Consider the following 23,896-nt stretch of genomic DNA (forward strand, 5'->3'; position numbering starts at 1 on the left):
TTGTTACATACATTTTGGCGACTTGAATATACCATTTCACCCTATAAGTGCATGGTATAAAAATATATATGCTAAAAATGATCACGACCCTCTGTTTAAGCAGATCGACCTCGTGAAAGTTTTATCATATCAGGATATATTCAGGGACCATCAGCTAAATTAGAATACATATTAAAAAAAAAACGGGTCTAAAAAGTGCGTCATTTTAATAAAATGATCATTTTAATAAAATGTGTTCAAGTCGTGTAACATTCAAGTATACTAGTTCAGCTCATAGTCCTGGTCACATGCATCCATTTTTCTTTGTTGTCAGATCACATAAATAGTCCGCCGGAGTCGGATTGACCAACTTAATACCTTTTTATCCCATCACCCAATCAGCCGCACTGTATGAGAAAAAGTTTTCAATGTATTTTTGAAATTAAATTTATGAATTAAACAAAAAAATTTATAAAATGTAAAAGGTTTTAACATTGAATTGCACTTTATAAAAAAGTGTTGAAAAACAGTCCAAAAATACACGTAAAACTCAGTCTCAGAACATTCAAACAAAACAAAACGAATTGAATGAGTTATGATTCGAATATCAATTATGATTTAAGTATTTGTTTTGTATTGTATATTTTTTAACTATATGGGATTACTATGCGACTAAACTAGTGTGGTCGGTGGCTCAGTGGGGACCTACTCAGACTGCAAACCTCTAACAGAGATGAATTTTCCTTCTCCAACTGGTGAAGTAATATTAAAGATAGATCCATTATTATATATTAGATAGCCTGGTTTATGTTTCTATCCTTCTAAATTCGATTTTCCAAGATTTGTCCCAAAATGTTCAATCCAAAATTGCTCACTTAAGTTTTTGGTGTATAACATATTCAAATTTTAATAGTCCTCATTTTGCTATTAATTTCCCTGAATTTTTGTATAAAATAATTAGTTGTTGTCCCAATATAAATAAGACAATTCGAATAATTCGAAATATTCAATGCTTTGACACTCAATTCATTGCCTTTCATTAAACAGAGTTACGTGTTTTTAGAGCTTTGACAAGGACAAGGACTACAAGGACTAACATTCATATCGTTTTTCTCTCATTCATGCAGCTCTCTACATTTAACTAAGATCATTTTTGTGCAATTTGGACAGGATAGATACATTTTCTAACGTGATAATGCACCCAATCATCCAACAAAACTCACAGAATCTTGTTTAAAAGTCTCTCTAATTCTTATTTTTGACTGGTCAACAAGCAGACTAGACCCAAATCCGATAAAAAATCTATTAGGCATCTTGACTCAACGGCTTTATGCCCACGGAAAGCAACTTGAAGGGAAATTTAAAGGGCTTATAAGAAGCCATTTTTCAAGTAATTTGTCCCAGTTACTTATTTCGTTTGAAAATATTTTGTTTGATTTTTTTCCAGTTTTGGCCTAAGCTTTTTACCATTTTAATGGCATGAAATTATAGCAATCTTCTCCGCAACCAACTTAGCCAAAGTCCTGTCTCACCAAACTGCCATCTGTACTGATTCACTTTCGTCTATCCAAGCTATAACTAACCCCTACAATCTATCTTTCTATCCCTTCCAAATAAGACAGACTCTCTTAAGCCACCCAAATAAACCAAAAATAATGTGGATCCCCGGTCACTGCTAGATTTTGGGAAATGAGAAAGCCGATGAGGCGACCAAAACCGCCAAGACTTTCCCCCTTATATTTACAAAAAACTATTATGTCTCAGACTTATTGAAACAAATTAAAAAAGTTAATAATCTCACTAAACTAAAACTATTTCAAAAATAAAACCAACTACGCTACCTACAGCCAATTGTCTCGGCGAGATCTCGTTAGAACTACTAGGCTTCGCCTTGGACACACCCATTCCTACCTCCTAAGGCGGTGGTGGCCTTATGCCAACTGTAACTTGTAACTCTGTTTTTCTGTTAACCACATCCTGCTAGATTGTCCGAACACCTTAAACCTTAGAAAATCCCATTTCCCATCCTCCAACCCACTCTCAGCCATATTTAACCCAACCTTAGAAAACCTATCCAAAGTCGTTAAATTTTTAAAATCATCTAACGAGCTCATCTAATTAGTTATATATATTATTTCACATTCTAAAAATATACATACTTATTTGTAATTTTTCTTTTTTCCTCAATATAAATATGTTATAAGGCCTTTGCGGCCACTAAGCTATGTTTACTAATAATTTTACATTATAAGTAAACCGTATATAATAATAGAAATAATATATTTATAAATTTAAGAAGTTTAAAGATAAATTTATTTTATTTTAATATCCTAAACGGTTTAGTTGGTATAGATAGTAATGTAGTGTCCCACTTACTTATTTCACGCACCTTATGCATTTGGCAGTGCTCCGTGGCGCCATCTAGTTTTGAAAAGCCAATGAATGCGAAGTGTTTTGCGATGTGTGGTAAGCGCCATCTGTTGGTCGTTTTTGTCGCATTGTACAAATATTGCCAGATCGATAATAAAACCGAAACTGTTATACTGAAACATTTAACCTCATTTTCAAATGAGAAATTTGAATTTCTAGTTAAGTAATTTATTGTTGACTAAAAAATCATTTGTTTATCAATAAAACTGAAACCAATTTCAGTTAATCCGCCAATGGAAAGCTCAAGAAATATTTATTGTTTTATCATTCAAGTTTTATTTTCATCTAACTTTGTTCATATAAGTATTGTTGCGAAATTTTTGTTTTTATTTAATTGTCTTTTGTTTTTTTTTTTTTTTTTTATTTAATTTTTATTACACAATTTGTAGTTATATATTTTGTTATTGTTCTTTTGTGTGGAGAAAAAAAAGGTTCATGTTGTGCGTAGGTGTGTGTGTGTGTGTGTTTTCTTTTTTTATAAACTAATCTTTCATTTGATTGTTGTGTTTTTTTTTATGCTTTTACTCTTTTCTATGCGCATTTCGTTAAAATTTGTTTTGGTTTCTTTTTATTCATATTTATTTGTTTTTTTTTTTTACATTTTTTACAAGAAAAAATATCCAACAGCCAAAAAAAAAAAAAAAAAACAAAATTTAAAAAAAAACATATGTTAGAAAAAAAAATACATATTTTGCGAGTGTCTTAAACAATTAAAAAGCCTTTTCTTTCAAGAATTTGAAAACTAAATTAAATCACATTTAGCAAATTTAAAAAAAAAAATTATTTCATTTGCTTGTTTTTTTTTTTTTAATGTTTTTCGTTTATATTTATTCTTCTGCTTAAATATTAATCATTCTTTGAGAGAATTTCATTTTTATATATATATATATTTAGTATTTACATTATGCCAAGAAAAAAAAATCAAATAAAATAATGCATATATTTAGATTTTAGTTTTTATTTTATAATTTGTGTGTTTTGTTTTAAATATTATCGTTGCTTAGGTATATTAAAAAAAAAAATTTTTATTATTTTATTTTATGAGTTTCGTTCAGTGAGAAATTATTTAAAATTTTTTTGCCAGAAAGCGGAAAGTTTGGGGAAAGAGAGAAAGAGAAGGGACGAGGTCTGGGCAAACTTTTTGATTTTGGTTAATCAAAATGTGCCTCGAAAATTTGCTAGATAAATGAAATTCCATTTGAATGGATTGAGGAGGGCGGGCAATTTCTTCCCTCACTCTCTCAATCTCTTTGTCTCTTTCTGTTTCTCTTCTCTACTCTTCTCTTCTCTTCTCTTTCCCTGCTGTAACTGGTCATTGCTCGCATTCATTCTAAGATCAGATCATTGCATACTTCACCAATAAATACATAATTCTAACTCTGTAATGTGTGTGTGTGTGTGTGTGTGTGTGTGTGTGTGTGTGTGTGTGTGTATGTGCGTGTGTGTTGCATGTTGCATGTTGCATAATTCGTTGTCTGCCATTTGTTGTCATTAGCTTAGAACAAGACATCGATAAACATGTTTCATCTAGAGGATGCCATTTCGTTGGGTCCTGTCGCCGAGGCGGCTGCTGCAGCAGCCTGCTCCTGTTTGATCTTGAGCAGCAACTGCTGATGCGACTGGGTCTCGTCGTGGTCATCGCAAATGTCAATTTCTCCCTCACCATCGCCATCGTCGTCGTCGTCGATTTCGCCGCCACTGGGCATATCGGAGGCAGCAGCATTGTCGCCAGTTGCAGCAGAGCCGCCAACTGGGTCCTCATCCATATCGGCGTCGCAGTCCTTGTCTAGCATATCCTCGTCGTCGTCCTGATCGAGATCGTCCAGTTCCGAGGACTCGGCCCGCACGACGGCAGCAGTTGCAGCAGCGGCTGCCGCGTTGCGTGCATTGGCAGCGGCTGCCACAGCAGCAGCAGCAGCAGCGGCGGCCACTGCTGCCTCGGCATAGCCGGAGGCAGTGCCATGGTGATGATGCAAGTGCATGGCCTGATGCACTGCAGCGGCCTGTTGCTGCTGTTGTTGTTGCTGCTGCTGTTGCTGCTGCTGCTGTTGCTGTTGCTGGTGTTGCTGATGTTGCTGTTGCAATTGCTGCAAGTGATGCAAGTGCTGCTGCTGATTGTACGGATGGTGCTGATGCTGTCCAGGACCAGCCTGATGGTGTCCATGATGCTGCTGCTGCTGTTGCTGCTGCTGATGATGGTGGTGATGGTGTTGGGCAAATGCCGACTCTCCGGCCCCACCGCCACCGCCATGATGATGGTGATGTTGCGCCGCAGCGGCGGCGGCAGCTGCTGCATTGGCCGCCGCTATGTGGGCCTGGGCCTGGGCATGAGACACATGATGATGGTGATGCTTGCTCTGTTTGCCACCGCCAGTGGACGGCGGGGGGGCATCGAACAGAAGACGGGAAATGGAGAAACTTGAGATCGGTGAATTGTGTGTGCTGCCAGCCGAATAGCTGGTATTCGTATCATCCGATGTTGGGGTCTCGCGATCACTTTCATCGCTCTTTAGCAGCTCCGCCGCCTCCAGTGACTTCTTGTGCATGCCCAGCAGCCAGGGGGCCACGGACTCATCCTCTTTGGCCGACTTAATTATAGTCTCCGGCAGCGGCAGCGAGTGACGCACCATGGCCCCATAGAGGCCATATTCGGCCATTTTGGTGCTGTGTCCCCAGCATTTTTCGGTCTTACGCCATTTTGCCCGACGATTCTGGTACCAGACCTGCAATTCAAAGGAGAAAAACATGGAAATGAATAAAAATATCGTAAAATTCTGTATCCTTGTCCATGTCTAACTAATGTGGGGGCGGGGCGAAACCTCAGATAAGCAATCACTTTCAGATTATCCCATTGAGTCCTTGGTAGGAACCTTCATTAAATCGGATAAACAAGTTACTACCAACTAAATCCATCCAACATTCGCTGTGTATCTACAACATAAATATTTTAGATCTGCCCAACAAGCTATGGGATAAATGGAAATGAAGAGAGAGAGAGGGAGAGAGAGAGACAGAGAGAGAGGCAAAGGCAAGGAGTGCAAAATGATTGTGGGTGTGGCAGGAGGATGTCTGAATGAAAAGCGACCCAAAACTAATTAAATTAAACAACAGAAATGGCAACAACAACAACAACAACAACAACGACGACAGCAACGAAAACATTAACAATAGCTCAGACAACACTTGTCAGGCAGACAATTTTGTTCGTCCTCCCCCCACCCACTAACGAGCCCCGCACCCCTCACCCCTCACCGCTGCCAGACTGCCTCTCGACACGCGTTCGATTTTGATTTTCAAGTACTTATTAGTGAAAAAGCCCAGCAAAAACATTTCAACATTAAACGGTCAATTTTCAATTTCACAGACAAGTTGCAAGTGGATCGAAAAGCCCAAGGGACAACTTAATCTTCTGTTGTGAAAAGTTCAACTTAATTTTTTGTTGCCGCTTGTCTTCCGATTTGGTGAGAGATAACGCTTTTCCTGTTCCCAGGGTTGTTTGCTGTTGTTGTTGTTGTTGTTGTTGCCACATGTTGCAACGTGGACTCAATTCTCCAAGGACCATAAAAAGCATTGGTTGGCGGTCGCTTTAAAAAGCAACACGAAATTTGTTGCCACGCGGCAGCACCATCACCCCGTACATCCTCCCTCCCACCCCACACCCCCTTTCACTCTTCTGGTGTGATGTCAAACATTTGCATTTACAGTTGTTATTTTCATTATTGTTATTATTATTATGTATTTTGTTGTTGGTTGCACTTGAGTTTGTTGTCGCTTGTTGTTTGTCGGCTGGCAAATTAAATCTGCTTGAGTTGACAACAGTTAACACCCACCCCCACCCCCGCTCCGACCCGTCACACCCTTTTGCCACCCCCTCCCCTATCATAGGCCAAACTCAATCAGTGTTGCTAATGCGCTGATAAATGACTTTGAAAAAATCTGCCTAGTTGGTTAGTTGGCTGATCGAACAGTGGGACAAATTAAAAGATTTTGGAGTTGCCTTTTTTATTTACTTTGTATTGTCAATGCTTTTTATGAAAATAAAGATTTCAAGCAACTGTGACCCACTGTGCAAAGTCTAGCTTAAGCGAGAGAATCGAAAACGGCGAGAGACAGCAAGAGCAAGCATGATGAATGAATGACAAAATGCTAACAAGTGCGGCACGCGCTCTCACTATTCCCCACCCCCCAACCCTCCCACAAATGACTCGCCCACTACCTCAAACTACCGTTATGCCGGCATCTTTTTCTTCTTGAGGCTTTTAATGAAGCAGGCGACAAACCAAACGAAATTAAACGAAAATGCAAATAGCAATTTGTTAAATGCTTTTGTTTTACAGGCTAGCCATAACCTCTTTTGTTTAAATGTTAATTACATAATTATGCATAATCATTTTATAATTTTTTTATTTCGCATTTGTGTGTGTGTGTGTGTGTGTGTGTGTGTGTGTGTGTGTGTGTGTGTTGATATTAACAGCTCATTAAAAACGCTGCCGAAGAATGAAAGGAGAGCAAAAGAGTGCTGAGAGAGGTGAGAAGAGAGGTGTATAATTAATGTAAATGATGCCAGAGAAAATTGTTGAACAAATTGTCCGTGTACTTTGCGCTTTAGATGTTCAAGTACTAAAACTTGGCATTACAATCTTAAATCAAGCAAAACTACAGCGAAGAGAAACTTTAATTCATGGTCTAGTCTTCATTTGAATATAATTCACAACTAGTTTTAGCGCTGGCATTACTTTAACCATTAAGGGATCAAATTGACTCGTTTTTTTTGAAAAACCACATATACATAAATCTTTAAGTATTATGTGGCAGAAATTTACGGTTTTTTAAGTATTTCTCTTAAATGCAACTTCTATTCTGGAGTGTTCCAACTGAAGTTCTATTAACACTCAAGTATGCCAATCAAATTGATCAATAAATACTCTGTTATACCGTTTCTTTTATACTTCTCCCAAAAGAATGAGCGCTCAAGGGGCTTATATTGCGAATTTCCTTTTGGCTTAGGATGGTTTTTGTTTTTTGCAACTTTTTTTGGGCAATCTGAACATGCGGTTGAGTGCATTTCAAATGCGTTTTTAATGCATTTGTAAAACAAAAAAAATAAAAACAAAAATAATTTACCATTGTTTTAAGTTGCGTTTTTTCATTGTTGGTTGTTTCATAACAATGCCTACTACCCTCACCTCATGGATTTCCAGCAGGTTGGGAAACTTGAAATGGTCAGAGACGCATACTTCAGATATTGCACAATATGTGTTTGTGTGTATGTGTGTGCGTGTGTGTGTGGGTGAAAATTAGCAAAAAAAGCTAAGAGCCAATTGCACAATTGCCAACGGCCAAAGGAAAAATCCATAAAACAATGGATGAAACAAACAAAAATTGTACTCTATACCGACAGAGTCCTGTTGCTGTACAGGTGACAAAGTGATCAAAAATTCAGAGGAAAAGAATGTTTCGTTTAATTCAAAACTAATGGAAAATCCAGGTATTGTTAAACATAACGTTTTTGTTTAAATTTAGAAATGAATTCTATCTCTCTTTCTATATTTAATGTTTGCGAATGAAATTTTTGTCGCCTGGATTAAAAACCGTACATTGACTTTTGACAGGCAGCAACAAGAAAGAAAAGGAAAAAACGGTAAGTTGAGCCATGCACACAGAGAGCAGCATCAAGCGAGAGAGAACGAGAGCGAACGAGCGAGCGAGAGTGGAGTTGGGAGATGGAGAGAAAACGAAAGCTTGTTTTGCCGACGACTGGCCGCAGCCAACCAACCAAGCAGCAAACCAACCAGCTAGCCAGCCATATTTCTTTTTGCAATGGCAACAACAACAACAACAACAAGACCAAACGAAGAGAGGAAACACACAAAAAGACCAAAAACACAAAGGAAAGCAACAAAAAACAAAAGCCAAATGCAAAAACAGGGGCGAAATGCACACACACACGCAAATACATATGTATGTATGTATGTATGTATGTACAAAATGGAATGCAATTAAAAACGGCAGGCAAAAAACACTCTCAACAACAACAACAACAATTGAGAGCAGAACAGCAAGCAAAGTCAATGTGAGGGAGAGAGGGACAGAGTGTGCGAGAGAGTGAGGAAACTTTTAATGGTGGCTTCGATTTATTGTTGTTGTTGTTGTCTCAGCGAATTTGCATAGCCTGGCACGACAAACACACACACACACACAGGCACACACACACGCATATCGTCAACGCCATCGACATCTTTGTCCTTCGTGGTCCTTAGTGTGCTGCTAATGATTGCCTCTGCCCAAAAGAGTTGCCCGCTCCCCCCTCCTTACCTCACCTCACCCCTAGACGAGCAGTCCCTCTAGTATTACTACTACTACTCAACAACTGCATTCACGCTGTGCGCAGACTGCGCCATATTTGCACATAATTGAAGTGAATGAGTGTGCGTGTGTGTGTGTGAGTAAGTGAATGAGTGCGTGAGTGTGAGTGTTTTCAGTTATTTGTGTGTTTTGCATTAAAAAAGGAAAAAGGAGGCATTTTTTTCTCTCTTTTAGCCAATTGTGCTTGTTAATTTAATTTTTGCATATAAACCACCCAGCAAACACTCACACACACTCACACACACACACACGCTCTTACACCCACTTTCATTTGAAGTCTTCCATCTCCATCTCTCTCATACTCATTAAACTCATTCGTTCTCCCCCCCATAAGTAGGCAATAGCAGCGCCATCTTGTGGCCCTTTTAAGTGGCCATGCGGTTTTTTGTTTTTGTTTTTGTTTATGTATAGCTCATATCCAATTAATTAACATATTAATGTATTATAAATAACTTGTGCTTTAAAGTAAAAGTACTAACATCTAATAGAACCTATTAACGTTATTCTATCCGTTTGCCTTAAAAGGCTCAATTGGCTACTGTTTTATCCATTTTTGGAAACATTTTTTGTGGAGAAGCAATGAAATGTGTAGGATGATAAGGTTAAGGCAGCGAAATTCAACATAACCTCAATTTGTAACCCTTTTTAAGTCTCCTTTTTAAGGAAAACCAAAAAAATATGTAAGTGCCGCCTTTTGATTTTGTTTCATTGCTCTTGGCCCATCGATGGATAATGATGATGATGACATTGTCGATCGTCATTCCCATCCTCATCGTGGTCGTTGTCGTCGTCGTCGTCTCCTCTTTGCAAATTGCAATTTTTATACTCTTGTATTTTTTTTCTCTCACATTTTTGGAGTGTCGGCGAGTGCCGCTTGCCACGTTTTCTTACTTCATTTTGTTTCGTTTCAGTTCGTTTTTTTCGCTTTTTTTTTTTTTTTTTGGAATTCGCAATTGCAATTGTGTGCACTCGTAATTATGTAATCAGTGAGGCCTCATTATGGAGCCCTCAAAGTGTGGCAACAACAACAGCAGCAAAGCAACAGCAGCCGAAGCAACACTTGCCAAGCATCAAGTGCCAAGTGCCCCAAGAGTGCGGGAGGAGTACCAGAAATGATACAGCGGAAGATTGGTTTTGGTTTCGTCTTCTTCGTCAAGCACACAGAAAACAACAAAAAAACAGAAACCTACACAAAATCCATTGAATCTCTCTTTACGAGGCCATCAAACTGTCCGCCATTCACAAGGTGTTAAACTGTTTTACTACTACTACGACTAGGATTTGGTGGACAGGTAGTAAAATGAACTCAACCACAATCAGACTGCAATGCTACGTGATTCGATAAAGTCGGAGAAACGAGCAAAAAGTTGAACAAGTGATTTCTGTTAAATGGAAAGTCACGATTTCTTACTCTAGCTTTTCTCTTTTTCTTCTTACCTGTATCCGATCTTCAGCCAGTCCCGTTTTCATCGATAACAATTCTCTGGCACTGACATCCGGATAGTGTGCCTCCTTGAAGGCCTTCTCCAACTCCTCCAATTGGCTGCTGGTGAATATGGTGCGACCATGTCGTCGTTTGTTTTTCTTTTTGCCGCCGGGCCCAGAGCCGGGGCCAACTAGAACATCGCCAGGATGGTGCGAGCCCAATAGACCGTTGGGATTTGCGCCACCGAAAGCGGCGGCTGCGGCAGCGGCAGCAGCTGCTGCGGCCGCGGCCTCCGAATGATGGGCAGCAGCAGCAGCAGCCGCATGTGGATGGACATGACCAGCATGACCATGGGCATGGACATGAGCTGCCGCCGCCACTGCCTGCTGCTGGGCATGGGCATGATGGGCGGCTGCCGCAGCGGCGGCATGATGATGTGCAGCCAAATGGTGGGCAGCCAAGTGATGGGCAGCGGCAGCATGGTGTGAAGACGACGACGATGAAGGTGATGAACGGTTTGTGGCAGCCGCCGCTGCAGCCGCAGCAGCAGCAGCCGCAGCCGCAGCTGCAGAGGAGGATGCCGAGCCATTGGCAGATGATGCGGGATTGGAGCTGGAACCATTATTCGCCTGGCTATTGCTGGCCGCATTCGGCGGCGAGGACAAATGATTGCCATTTGTTTGGCCATTGCCCGTTGGATTTGATCCAGTGCCGGAGCCACTGCTGGCACTGCCGCCGCCACCGCTGCTGGTGCTGTTGTTCGCCTTGCTGGGCGATTGCTCATCTCCGCTGGCATTGGCCAAATTATTGGCATACTCCTGACCACGTGCGGCTGCTTGTTCTGCAAGAAGAACAATTGAGAAGACAAGGATTAGCATGACATTCCTCTGGCGCTTGTTCAAAGGACACAAAAAGGAAAAACACATGTCGAAATATGTTTCCAAAAACCAAAAACCAAAACCCAATTTCAATGCAATTGAATTCAAAAAAAAAAAGAAATCCTATTTCCTTTTTAAATGCCATACAATAGACATACGAGATCTTTTCTCCTCTCTTTCCCCACCACCATCAACAAAAAATATCTCTTCATCCTGTCATTCAGATTTTTCTCTAACGATAAAGAAACAGCTGAACATTTTTCCATGTTCCATGTTCGCCTTGCCGATTTCGTTTCGATGGAAAGGGTTAAAAGGATACAAGATGTGCGAAAGAGAGCGAGAGAGAGGAAGACAGGCGCATGTCTTCGAATCCTTCCCAGAAATGGCAATAGCGAAAATATTTTCTTAAGGTTCGTGCTTTGTTTTGACAATTAGGGTGTTTAGGGTGTTAAGTGGTTTAGCCCTTTTTCCACATTTTTTCTCTCCTTCTCAAGTGAAGGATTAAGGTGTGCGACACACAACAACACACACACACACACATCATCTTCAAGAAATATGGGAAAAAGAGGGCGTTCTATTGTGATTTCATAATGATTTGAGTGAGATTGTAAGTCCTCGTCTCACTTTTCATATAAGTAGAGTTTCCGGCCATAGACAAAGTTAATAGAGAGACATGTTGATCTTGGCAAATGCAATTGAAGATCCTTGGATCTATCCATAACATTTTTTGCATTAACTTACATCCCTTAGGGCGAAATATCTCAGTTGGCTTTAATGGAGTGGACAAAGGACTCAATAATGTTGTTAACCTTTGGTCTTAAGCTAAAATTAGTTTCCGACATACTCTGTTATCTAGCTAAACCTACTCTAATTTGCATCGTTAAGTAATCCAAATGAAAATTTCGATATTAATTAAGTAATTACGTTTGTTAAGATGGCTTAACTGATCCAACACCTTATCGCAATTCATTAACAAGTAAGTGTATGTATGTGTCTCATAACGAATATGACACATGCGTCTAAATCTAGATGTATGTATGTGTTTTCCAATCAATTAGTCATACCCATTAGCTGATGTGCCAAGGGCGTCTACACACACACACACACACACACATACACACACACACAGTATGTAGTATGTATATTGAATATGTTTTAAAACAGTTTATTGCCTGGCTACTTTTTGCGGGCAATAATTAGACACACATCAATTAACAATTAGCTGGTAACCAGATCAGAGGGGAGGCAAAACACTGAGTGGACAGCTGACCAGTTGCCCCTCCATGGGCAAGAGATTCGTCTCATTTATAAATAGCAAATAATAAGTGGATGAATAGAGAACCAGAGACTGCAGAAGCAGATGGAAATGGAGAGATGGCGAGATGAAGGGAGGTGTGGGTTAGCCACTTTTGCCAATGCTATCAATATCGAAAACCCGGGACTCACTTCTATTAATGTTCTCCTTGTCAACTAATTCAATTTTCTGTTCGACAGTCAGTCCGTCAGTTGATGTTGCTTTTGCTGTCATGCGATATTTTCTGTGGCTTTTTCTCCACCAGCTTCCCTCAATTCGTATCATTTGTGGGTCCATGGACACAAATATTAATTCGATATATAGAGTTGGTTCAACACATATGTATTCGTGGCCATTGTCCAGTTATTCAATATGCTTGCCATGCCTGCTCCTTCCAAGGCCTTTGTCCTGCCAAATATATTTGTTTTCTTTATTAATTGCTCAATTAAGCAACATTTTCGGTTGGCTAATGTGCCAAAATATGTCAAATAATCATAATGAAATTTCAATAACTCTCAGTTGTCTCACAGGAATCACAAGTTTCGTTTGTTCTTGAACCAGTTGAGAATCACAAGTGCAAAAATAAGAGACTAGGCTAATCCCGACTTAATAATTTGTCATATCCTCTTTTGTTATGCAACTCATAAAGTCTTTTAGCGAATGTTGTTCCTATTTTCAAATGTTGAAAATAACCAATAAAGACAAATTGAAATTTCCAGACATTCTAATGAAAAAAAACCTTACTTTACTACTACTTGCAACTGGCAAGTGGCAAGTGGCAAGTTGCCTCATTGCGTAGATGAGCCGCTTGGGTGCCACCAATGTAGCGTAAAAACAGACGCCTTTAGGCCAAGAAATATACGCGAATCACCAACATTTCTCCGCCTACTCCTTCTAAGTCCTGTCTATGTGTAGCTACTCTCTCTCTCTCTCTGTTCATTTTATTTTGTGAAAATAGAAGAAGAAAATTTCTGTTGACAGGAAATACACTCGAAATTGGCAATTTTGCATTTACGTTAATAATACTCAAGCGTATTTACTACTTACACGGAATGCGAAACGTAACGCGGAGGTGGTGCTAGGGCGCAATTGGACTGGAGTGAAGTAAAGTAAAGTGAAACGAAGTGATGTGAGGTGAGGGAGAGGTGGGCAGGGAGTAGAATGGTTTCGTCTGTCTAGGCAAAATGGGGCCAACTCTCTCTATTCGTTCCCTTTCGTTCCCTGGCAATGCTTTTGGGTCTTTGGGGGTGGCTGGGCAGATTGGATGACTGGTTTTTGGGTGGATTCGATGCTTTGGATGATGATGATGACGATGATGGGTGGGTGGATGGTTGGTTGGTTGGATGGATGGATGGATGGATGGATGGCGGTGGTGGTGGTTGGTTTCTTCTGTAAGCCAAGTAGAGCTAAGCCAATATGACGCGCAATTATTTGTAATGGAGACGTAAATAAGTTGAAGGAAGGCAAAGTGGCAAAAGAAAAATGGCAAAGCCCAAGCCAAGTGCTCTGTGGGTGGGCGTGGGAGCTTGGATGGATGGTTGGGTCGAGGTTGCTCGACTGCTGTCAAGATGGGTGGGTGGTTAAGTTGTTAGTTGTTACACAATCCACAAAACATTTCTGGTGCCTTTTTTTTCGTTTTGTTTTTTGTTAAAACTTCTTGGGGGTTGCTTACTCTCTCTCTCACTCTCTCTCGTGCAATGTGGGTGGTTTAGTGGATTGATTGTGGGTGGTGTGTGTAAGAGGCTACAATTTTCGGTCTTGTCAGACGCCCCCCTGCAGTTAGCTCGTTAACTCGATTTAAGCCACGTTCCTTTCTTTCTTTTCCGTTCCTTTTTTTTTTTTTTTATTCATTTGTTTGTAATAAATACGAAGCCAAGTTGTTGTTATTTCCTTTTTTTTCTTTCCAAAATGGCGACAAAACAGAAGAAGTAGCATAAGTTGCTAAGAGGGGGGAAGACTGTGCTTTATGATTAGATTAGGATTAAATATCACCTTGATAGCCATAATTAGTGCTTCAATTTTTCCAAGTGCCTTCGATTCCTTACTATATTAAAAGTATATACTTTGATGATTTGATACTCTAAAATTTCAAATTAGCCAAAAAGTTCTTTAAGTGTTGTAGAGTATTTTATGGCCAACCAAATTCTAATTGAGTTGAGTTACGCTCTTTTTTCTGTTGCCTCTTTAAATTTGGCTGGGAAGAATGTTATGAATAAAGAACAAAAGCTTAGAAGAGTACAGAAAATTGCTTATACAATCCAATCATATCTAATTATTATAAAGTATGACATATCCTAACTCTGATTACTTTGGAAATACTCTCCAAGTAGTTTCATTGGGTAATTTGTCACCTATAAGAGTTGAAGATTATGGAAATATCTGATGATGATTCCTTAAGTACATATTTTGACATCTAAACTCTTATATCAAGGTGAGAACTTATATCAATCTTGGCACACATGAATCCATAAAAAACTTAAACAAATTTCCTCCAATTTGGACTCAAGATGAAAATATTTAGAAACGAACTACAATTAATTTGAAAGCTTAATCTAAATATTAAAAATTTCACTGTCTATTTACTGCCTAGACTAATAAGTCTCTATGTGGACGGCTTAATTGAGAAACCTAATAATGGCTTTGGTCTTTGGCTAAAAGTTAGTCAACAATTGGCTAAAGTGTGTGTGTGTGTGTGTTTGTGTGACTTGGATGAGATGGAAAATTCAAATCGCAAGCTTTTCGCCGTGTGTTTTCTTTGTCTCTCTGATTGTATTTTACTTTTCTTTTCGCTTTTTTTTCCGGCTTTTTGTGTTACGCTTATTTTTCAATTTCACTTTTGTTGTTGTTGTTGTAGTTGTTATTGCGACTGTTGCTTGTGTTGTTGTTGTTGGTCTTTTATGCAAAAGACTTTTCTTTGCCATTGATTTTCCTTGCTGTGCTTAGATTTGCTTACTCGCCTGCACTTGGAGACCATCTTTCCGCCCTCCACACCCACTTGAATCCAAACTGGGAGCATTGTTGTTAGTTGACTGACTCACTGTCTCTCTCTCTCTCGGTCTGTGTATTGTATTTTGATTTTCATCAGGTTCTGCTCTCATTTCTTGAGCTATTCAACCATTCTTCTTCGTTTGTCGTAAGCAACGAAGCGCCGAAGCAGTGAAGCTTAAATGAAATAATTGGGTAGTTAGAAGAGATTTTCGCCGTTGTTGTTGTTGCTTGTTGGTTCGTTGATTTGCCGCCTGCCTTTCACAGAAAACAACCAACAATTGTTAAGACATCTTGACTGTACATGGGCGTAGAATTCCCTGGGGGGCCTAACAATGTGATCTTGCTGGCCCCAATCCCCACAAAAACTAAAGTTTCTTCTGTCTTCAGATAGTCAGAGTCCTAGTCTCGACTACGTCCATGTCGCATGTCCTGCCTACAATATTATTCTACGTCACCTTCTAGTCCTATTCTTGCATTCATTTATTTATATGTATGTCCCTGCACTTGAGGAGGGTTTTGTGTTGTCCAAGAGTTCTCGTCTCGGGTTGCCTTTCCCCCACTTACCGTCAAACAGTTGGGTATCGGAGAAAAGGACACGGCCGGGGGGGCGCCATAAGCAATTTATTCATTTTCCAATTTTCACTTTTTATAATTAATTAGACGGCTGGACTGTCAGCTCCTTTATTTTGCTCGTTGTGCGTTGTTGGAGAGCCTCGGGACGTAATAAAAATAAATCGATAACATTATTGCCAAAGTTCCAATTAGTGTGAAATTTATTGTCAAAGTTGAGTCTGATTGTGAGTTGCATCAATTTTGAGTACAAATTTTTCATATTTAGTTGATGTTTTCTTACACTTTTCTTAAACTTACTCGATATCAAATGATTAGGGATGAGATCGAATCGATTATTCGTTTCAATTACCATTTATCGAGACACACAGACATTTAATTTTCAATTTCTTTGAATTCGTGCATTCCTTGAGTTGTTTGTGTGAGTGTGTGTGTGTGTGTGTGTGTGTGAGTGTGGGCCGCAACGAATCACAAACCAGGCCAAAATGTATTTGTATCTGTTTTGTATTTTGGCTTTGGCTTGTGTAAAATTCATTTGGCTATAAAAATAAAATGGACCCATCCACCCAAACAGCCCAACTACTTCACACGTTGTGGACATTTGGACAAATGTTGTTCCACTCACACACACACACACACACAACAAACTTGCCCGAAAAGCAAGCGAATACCCAACAACCCTTTTGTGGTCGGCCCATTATGGGAAGGCAACGCCAACGTTTTACAACACTGTAAATGGTTGTACCAATGTACACGGGAAATAGCGGTAAATATAAAAATACACACAAACACACACACATACAAGATATAGCTAAAAAAAAGGGGCGTTTGTCTGTACTCAAATATTTATTAACCCATCAACACATGCGGAAGTTTTTCCGCACCATTTTCGTTACTTAGAACTTTTTTTTTTCCTTCGTTTTTGAGGTTGTTGGTTAAGGCAAAGGGGTAACGGGTAGCGGGTAGCGGGTAACGGAAACGGGGTAGTGGGATAGCGGGGCGTATGTTCATACATTCATTCTAGTCATCGCATGGCGTGGCAAATTGCTGTCAACAGGGAAATTAATAAAAAGTCAAACGCCTTTTAAAAGGCCTCCGTGCTTTCAAAAGTCCCCAGGAATACACATACAAACACAAACATACATATATATAACTATATACATATACATACATATGTATTTGTATGTACGCCATACGCACATATAAGATCGTCAGGGAACATACGCAAATTGGGCTTAGAAGTAGAGGACTTGAGTCTGGACCTGCTTGATGGTGGTGTGTATAGTATGTTCCTTTTCGGGTGCTATGTGCGTTACCATAAAATGGATTAACACGTTTAATATGCAATTTGCCCACGCAGTGCACGCAATAAGAGGGCGCCCTTCTGCTCCTCAAGCGGTTAGCTACTCGTCATTCCCGTTCCCCGTCCATTCATTTTGTTAGTCATTCCGTCGAGTAGATCTATTTTCGTTATTCGATTAGATAAACTGCGGTAATTGACAGAAATGAGTTTTTTTTTTTTCAAGCCCCTGTTGCATCATTTATTGATTCGACTTTACCGACTAATAGCAATTAGTCAGGCTATTAAGTTGGGTAATTAGAAAGTTCATTAAAGTGAAGAATGGGAAAGGCGAATGAATCTCAACTCTTATCATTTGCTTCTTAGGACTAAGAGAGACTCAACTTATTAACCGATCTTAATGTATATGAATGTTAATATTTTCCAATTGATAAGTACAAGATTGTGGTTATTTAGGGTCAGATACCAATACTACCTAATAGTCTAATCATATAGTATGGGTTAAGTGTTGGATAGGACTCAGAATATAAGGAATACTGGATTCGAAATCTTATAACATTGGCTAAAGTTCTATACACCAACCATTGAGATGATTTGGAATTGTAATTCTCAACTAGTTTTGGCGTTGGCGTCGACTTGCTAATAACCTGAAGTTTGTTTCGAAAGGAAAGTTTTATTTAGTTTAAGCTGAAATTTTAATTTTGCTATCTCATTACCTCCTCCACATATCCTTCACTTACAACCACAACAAAAGGAAAGTAAATCAATCCGATTAGAGGCAATTATTTGGCCACAAAGCAAAAAGGAAACTACAAAAGAGGCAAAAAATGTTGAGATCGCTTAGGATAAGAATCTTTGCCTGTTAATAATATTGATATTTATTGCACTTCCGAATCGTTGTGGTCCTTGGAAATCTTTGCGCACTTCCTGCCCATTGAGAATTGAAGGTAATTCGATAGTTTTTCGCACATTTTTTCCTTTTTTCCTTTTTTAACCCAAAAGTGAAACGACAATTGCCATATCAAGTGTTAATTATTTGACAATGAGTCGATGAAAATGAGGGAAAACCTATACGAAAGATTGTAACCTAAGAGGGTGATAATTGGTTTTTCCCTCTTTCTACTTTCTACTACATATTTTCGAGATATACAATAATTTTTGGGTTAATTGGAAAACTACTGGAACAGAACAGAACCACATAAACAAATAAATAAAAAGATGATCATAATTTTTCTCAAAGTTCTTGTTGTTGTTCGTTTTCCAGCGAAACGCAACCGAAAGTGGCACAAGATAAACAAGAGGTTTGAGGGCAAGAGAGACAGAAGGGAGATGAGGCAGAGGGAAATTGATGACAACAAGTGCCAAGTGTGGAAAGAAGGGAGAGCCTTTGAGTAGACTTTTACCAATTGCCTGACTGACTGTATGACTGTCTAACTGACTAACTGACTGGGATGCATGATCAGGCAAATGCATTCGCCTGAGTCTCTCTCTCTGTCTCTCTCCACCTGAGCCACTTCAGACCTCGCAGTTGCAATCGCTTGCTCCTCTGTTCATCGTTCATCGGTCCTCGTCATCATTTTCCTAGGAAGCACTCGACTCGTAAGCCATGTAAACAACTTGCATTAGAGATTTTCATATGGCTTTCTGCTACCCTATAATCAAATTATGAGCCATCTCTGGGTATAGTAGGCCAACCATCAAAGCCATTTCATTCAGTTTACAGGGAAACGTATTTAGTATATGGCTAATCGCATAGATTGTGCCTTAATACAGGGTATTCTAGTTGCCGTTTAAAGTGAAGTTTTTTTTCGTTGATTCGTGGGCAGCCCATTTACAAGGCTCATCAGAGCTCTTTACCTTTTGAACCATGAAGTGTCTTTGTTCCCAAGCGTCGTCTTCTACTACTTCTTCTGCCTTTTATAGACTCCTTTTTTTTAGTTAGTTTACCTTTAACATTTTCTGCATGATTTTGCATTTAGCTTAAGACTCAAAGCAAATAAAATTTGAAGCCAAGGGCCAAAAGCTTCGCAAGCTGTTGTCTAAGTGAGAGTGAATACCAATAAATGAGAATGGGAAATTGGCTTGGAAAACGATTGGTTAACGAACACAGTTCGTCTTGTTTCTTTCTGACTCATTTCCCCCTCCCCCCCCCCAAATTCCCAGCTCATTGTGCAATGATATGAAAGACAAACACACTGAGAAAATATGTAAACCCAATTAGTCTGCAATTATTTGCCATTAAGACAGAAAAACCAGCACTTCCACTTTACAAGTGAGAAAGGCCCAAAATGACTAAGAGACACACACAATGGACACAATGGTGGCAAGACGAAGAGACATCGAAATGGCTTACAAGTCAGATGTACCTCTAATTCTCCCACTTGAACTGCTACCATTACGCTTTGCCTTCTTTCTTCTGCCAGCCAACTCTGTGTTCCTTTTTTTTCTTTCTGTATCTTTGTCTTCTGGTAAATGTGTGAAAAATAGTTTGCGGGCATTACATAAACAACAATAACGTCAAGTGCCAACAGCTGACAGCGATATGGCTCTGAACCTGTGACTGTTAGAAAAGGTATAGAAGAAGATAGAGAGAGAGAGAGAGAGAAAAAAAAACATAAAGGTAACCCAACATTGGACCACAAAGGACGAACAAGGACATGTACACACACACATACAGACGTATGCTGGGATGACTTTCAAGTAAATATTTGTAGAAAAAAGAAAAAAGCGAAAGAAAAGAAGCTAAGAAAAGGATAACGAAAGGAAGAGTGCGAAGTAGCAGCAGCTTCTTCAGCTGGAAGCTCCCTCAATGGCCACTCAAATTAAGGATAACAAGGAGCAGCCAGAAGCATTTGAGTAAAGTAGCAATTTTCTCACTAACTCCACCTCCTCGACTCCTTCTCATCCTTGTACTCCTCGCCGTCGTCGTGGTAGTCGCCTTCGTTGCTGCGGTTAACCACTCGACTCGATTTATTTTGTACACAAACTAACGCCAACTAACGTCCTGCCACCAGGACACTAAAAGAGGAAGAAAAAAAGGACAAGACACTACTGACTGCTGCTGCTGCTGCTGCTGTTTTTTTGCTTGGCAATTTCTCGGTATGTAAGTCCCCTGAAGGCAACAGAACCCTAAACAAATAGACGAGAAGAGTCGCAGTGGCAGCAGGTGCAGAGGTGAAGTAACGACAAGGAGCAGCGTAAGAGAGTTGCCACACACACACACACACACACACACACACCAGCAGCATCAGCAGTAGCCTAGGAAAGGTCAATAGTGGGAAAACGGAAAATAAACACATGTTAGGTGTGAAAATTTTAACCACAACAACTACAACTAAAAAAAAAAAAAAGGAAAAACGAAAGAAGAAAAATAAATAAATGTATGAAATGAAAATTAAGTGCGTCTCAAAAGGCTTGAGAACGGGGCAAATTGTATCAAGGGTAAACGAGATAAACATATCCAAAGAGAGCCATAAAAACCCAAACTCTGTGCCCAATGTGCCAGAGAGAGGAAGTGAGATGGCAAGTGAATGGAAGTCAAGTCAGAGAACTGGCCAATTCGAAAGAAAATTTGTTTTTCGGTCATCAAGTAAGTGGGCGTGGCCTCACTTCTCCATGACTAAGCAGTCTGTTGGTCTGTGTTACGGTTGAAATCTGATCCTAGTGGAAAACAGTGAAAATTTTTCTTTTCCCTAAAGCCAATTGGAATATAGATTTAAATTTTCTTTTTAAATACATTTCGTGCCAATTTCGACAATATTATATCTTCTTTAGTTTTCGGGTTTTCAATTCACTTTTTCCAACTAATTCGTTTTCCTTTGCCTCTTTATTGCATTTGGTTTTATTTTTAAGAAAAGGTCTTAAAAAGTTTGAGTTTGTAAAGTCTATTTGAGAATTAAGCTTCTGTTTACCACTTTGACCGCTAGGCGGCGCTTAACCTTGGCTGTAATACGTATAATGTATGAAATGTATGGGATATGATATGTACATATATATCATGGATGGAACCAGGGGAAAGGTATGAAGAGGTTCAAAACGCCCTTCAAAAAATCAATTTTGGACTATTTTAAACTCTAGTGAGTCCTGGAAGAAGTACCTCTGAATATATATTCCAGATTCTTCCCCTCTATGTATATATATGTGTATAAGATCAGAATATAAGTCAAAAAACCTTTAAAGTTTCCTGTTTAAAGGACATCTCTTTCAGATGGTTCAATATTCCCTTGGGCTAAGAGACAGCCAACGATTGGTTGACTATCCATCCCAGAGAGTATATATACATATATATATATTATGGCATTAATTTGAGATATTTTTCGTAACAATTTTCATTAGTTTTCATATTCCTTTTATCCTTTATGGATATCGCTTCTTCTGCTCATTGTTATGTTAAGTGGCCAATTGAATGTGAGTTTTTTTTCAGTTTGTTTTTATCTCTTGCTAATTTAAAATGAAAATTATGCGCTTAATTAGTGACGCAACCGAACGTTAGCGTTTGAAGTGGTGTGCGTGTGTGTGTGTGTGTGTGTGTGTGTGTGTGTGTGAGAGATTTCACACTTCTGTGACAGGATGTCGGATGGTGTCGGCTACTCAGTGAGTGTTATTAATAAGCTTGTTGTTGTTCTTCCCTACGAAAACCCTTGTCGGTATACGTTCATCTCATACATACACACAAACACACACACATACATATGTGTGTATATGTTTGTATGTATGAAAAAAACTCGTGTTTAATTTGCTGTTTTATTGTTTTAACTTTGAGGAGCAACCGCAGCGCAACCCTTTTTCACGTTTTTCAGCTTATTAGTTGACACTTGGCTGCATCTCGAATGTGGCAAAGTGCACCACAATTGCCAGTGCGTCGGCTCCAGAGCCACATTTTTGTTTCTCTCATCAATTAGCCACACAATTGCACTAAACACCTAATTGCTCCTAGTGGGAGATGTTGGTGGTGGTGACTGAAGGTTTCGGTCACCTGCGCGCACCTTCGATTGGTTTTTTTTTTTTTGGTTTCTTGATTCACTCACCTGCAAACTGGGCACCGAAATGCTGTTGGAAATGTCCACGAAACTCATGAGGGGTACTAAAGCCGGGCGGAAGGAATCCTCTGAGATAGGCGGCTGCCGCCAGTGTCGTCATATGATGGTGATGGGCGGCTGCGGCTGCTGAATTATTGGGATCGGCGGCTGCTGCATAGCCGGCGGCTGCATAAAAATTGGCCGGATTGAAGACAGGCAATTGGCAGTGGGCGGCAGCCGCTGCAGCCGCGGCGGCAGCAGCAGCTGTGGCAGCGGCCGATAAACGTGACACATCATCGGGGGATATGGAACGGCGGGCATTAATGCAATTAGGATTGTTATTATCCTGATTTTGCATCGTTTGAGATTGTGTAGAGGTAAGTTGCTGTTGTTGTTGCTGCTGCTGCTGTTGTTGCTGCTGTTGCTGTTGTTGTTGCTGCTGCTGCGACTGATTGGCGCTATTTGGCGTATTGGCATTACGTGGCGGTGGCGAAGATGCTGGCGATAGTGGAGCTTCTGCAATTGAAGGTGTGGCAGCAGCAGCCGCCACTTGCTGTTGTTGTTGATGATGTTGTTGTTGTTGCTGTTGCTGCTGATGTTGCTGATAGGCAGCTGCACCCACACCTAAGCCCAATATCTCTTGGATGGCAAATGGTGTACGCATTTTAGTTGCTTGCATTTTGCCGACGGCTTTTGTCTTTTTCCTAATTCAATTCAATTTTCCGTTGTGATCTTCAGCGAGTGATCCACTGAGACGCGAGTGGGGAGAGGGGGGCAGTCCGGCCGGGTTGATGGGGCCACTGGGTCACTTTTATTGCACTTTGATAGTTTTCATGGCGTCACCAAGTTGTTTCTACTGAATTTCTTTGCACCCGCGGGAATATTCGTCTATATATTTTACGATTTTCAAAATTGGTAAATTGTCAACAAACATTTAAAAAAAAACTATATATATATATATATATATAAATTTGAATCCAAGTACAAGAGAGTCTTAACACGCGTATTTTTTGTTGGTTTTTTTATTTTGCGGGTGCGGCCTGGTGTGTGTGCGTGTGTGTGTGTGTGTGTGAGTGTGTGGGTGAACGCGTGTGCAATTGTAACTGTGTTTCGTGTGTATGTGTGCGTGTGTGTATCTGTGTTAGCGCTGTCGTTCGATGTGGTTAACGTGCTAAAACGTACTGAAATCGAATCGAAAGCCAACGATGCAAGCAAGCAAAAGCCTCGCCGCTGCTGCCGTCGCTGCCGACGCTCGCTGATGCTGTTGGCGCCGACTGCGACGCCAACGCATGCACCCGCGACCGTCCACTGGTCCACTGACGACGATGATGACTGATGCTCGAGATGGCTGATGTGAGCAGCTCTCGCTTGATTCTTTGGTCTGTTTTTCGCTTTTTGGGTGCTTTTTTGACGCGTCGCTCCAAATCTCTCTCGGACTCGCTTGCTTGCCTGCCACTTGTCGACTGTCGACTGCCGGCCTCGGCCAGCCAGGCAGTGTATCTCTGGCTTGACGTCGGCGTCGCTGTCGCCGTCGCCGCTGCTGCTGCTGCGCCATCTTTTCACTGTGGCCCATGTGCTCGTTAGCTGTGGCTATGGCTGGCTCTTTCTCGCTTGCGCTCTCTCTGGCATGCGCTCTCTTTCGCTCGC

The 23,896-nt window shown here is 40.2% G+C and overlaps 1 protein-coding gene across 1 annotated transcript; it reads right to left on the reverse strand.

The window, feature by feature from the left end:
* Window positions 1-3,405: 3,405 nt before the first annotated feature.
* Window positions 3,406-23,695, reverse strand: Vsx1 (Visual system homeobox 1). The gene is made up of 3 exons (XM_068298444.1): window positions 22,259-23,695; window positions 10,213-11,042; window positions 3,406-5,132 (listed from the first exon to the last, which is right to left on the reverse strand). The coding sequence occupies exons 1-3, from the start codon at window positions 22,926-22,928 to the stop codon at window positions 3,933-3,935; spliced, it is 2,700 nt and encodes an 899-aa protein (XP_068154545.1). The 5' UTR covers window positions 22,929-23,695; the 3' UTR covers window positions 3,406-3,932.
* Window positions 23,696-23,896: the final 201 nt, after the last annotated feature.

Source organism: Drosophila tropicalis, unplaced genomic scaffold (assembly GCF_018151085.1).
Source record: "Drosophila tropicalis isolate 14030-0801.00 unplaced genomic scaffold, ASM1815108v1 contig_867, whole genome shotgun sequence".
Lineage (NCBI taxonomy): Eukaryota > Metazoa > Arthropoda > Insecta > Diptera > Drosophilidae > Drosophila > Drosophila tropicalis.

Bases quoted from the DNA above. Each gene is read 5' to 3' on its own strand.
- Vsx1 (XM_068298444.1), bottom strand. From the start codon at position 22,928: ATGCAAGCAACTAAAATGCGTACACCATTTGCCATCCAAGAGATATTG. The intron at 11,043-22,258 runs GTGAGTGAATCA...TTCTTCTTGCAG, and splicing joins TTTCGGTGCCCAGTTTGCAG to AACAAGCAGCCGCACGTGGT. The intron at 5,133-10,212 runs GTAAGAAGAAAA...TTTGAATTGCAG, and splicing joins TGGCTGAAGATCGGATACAG to GTCTGGTACCAGAATCGTCG.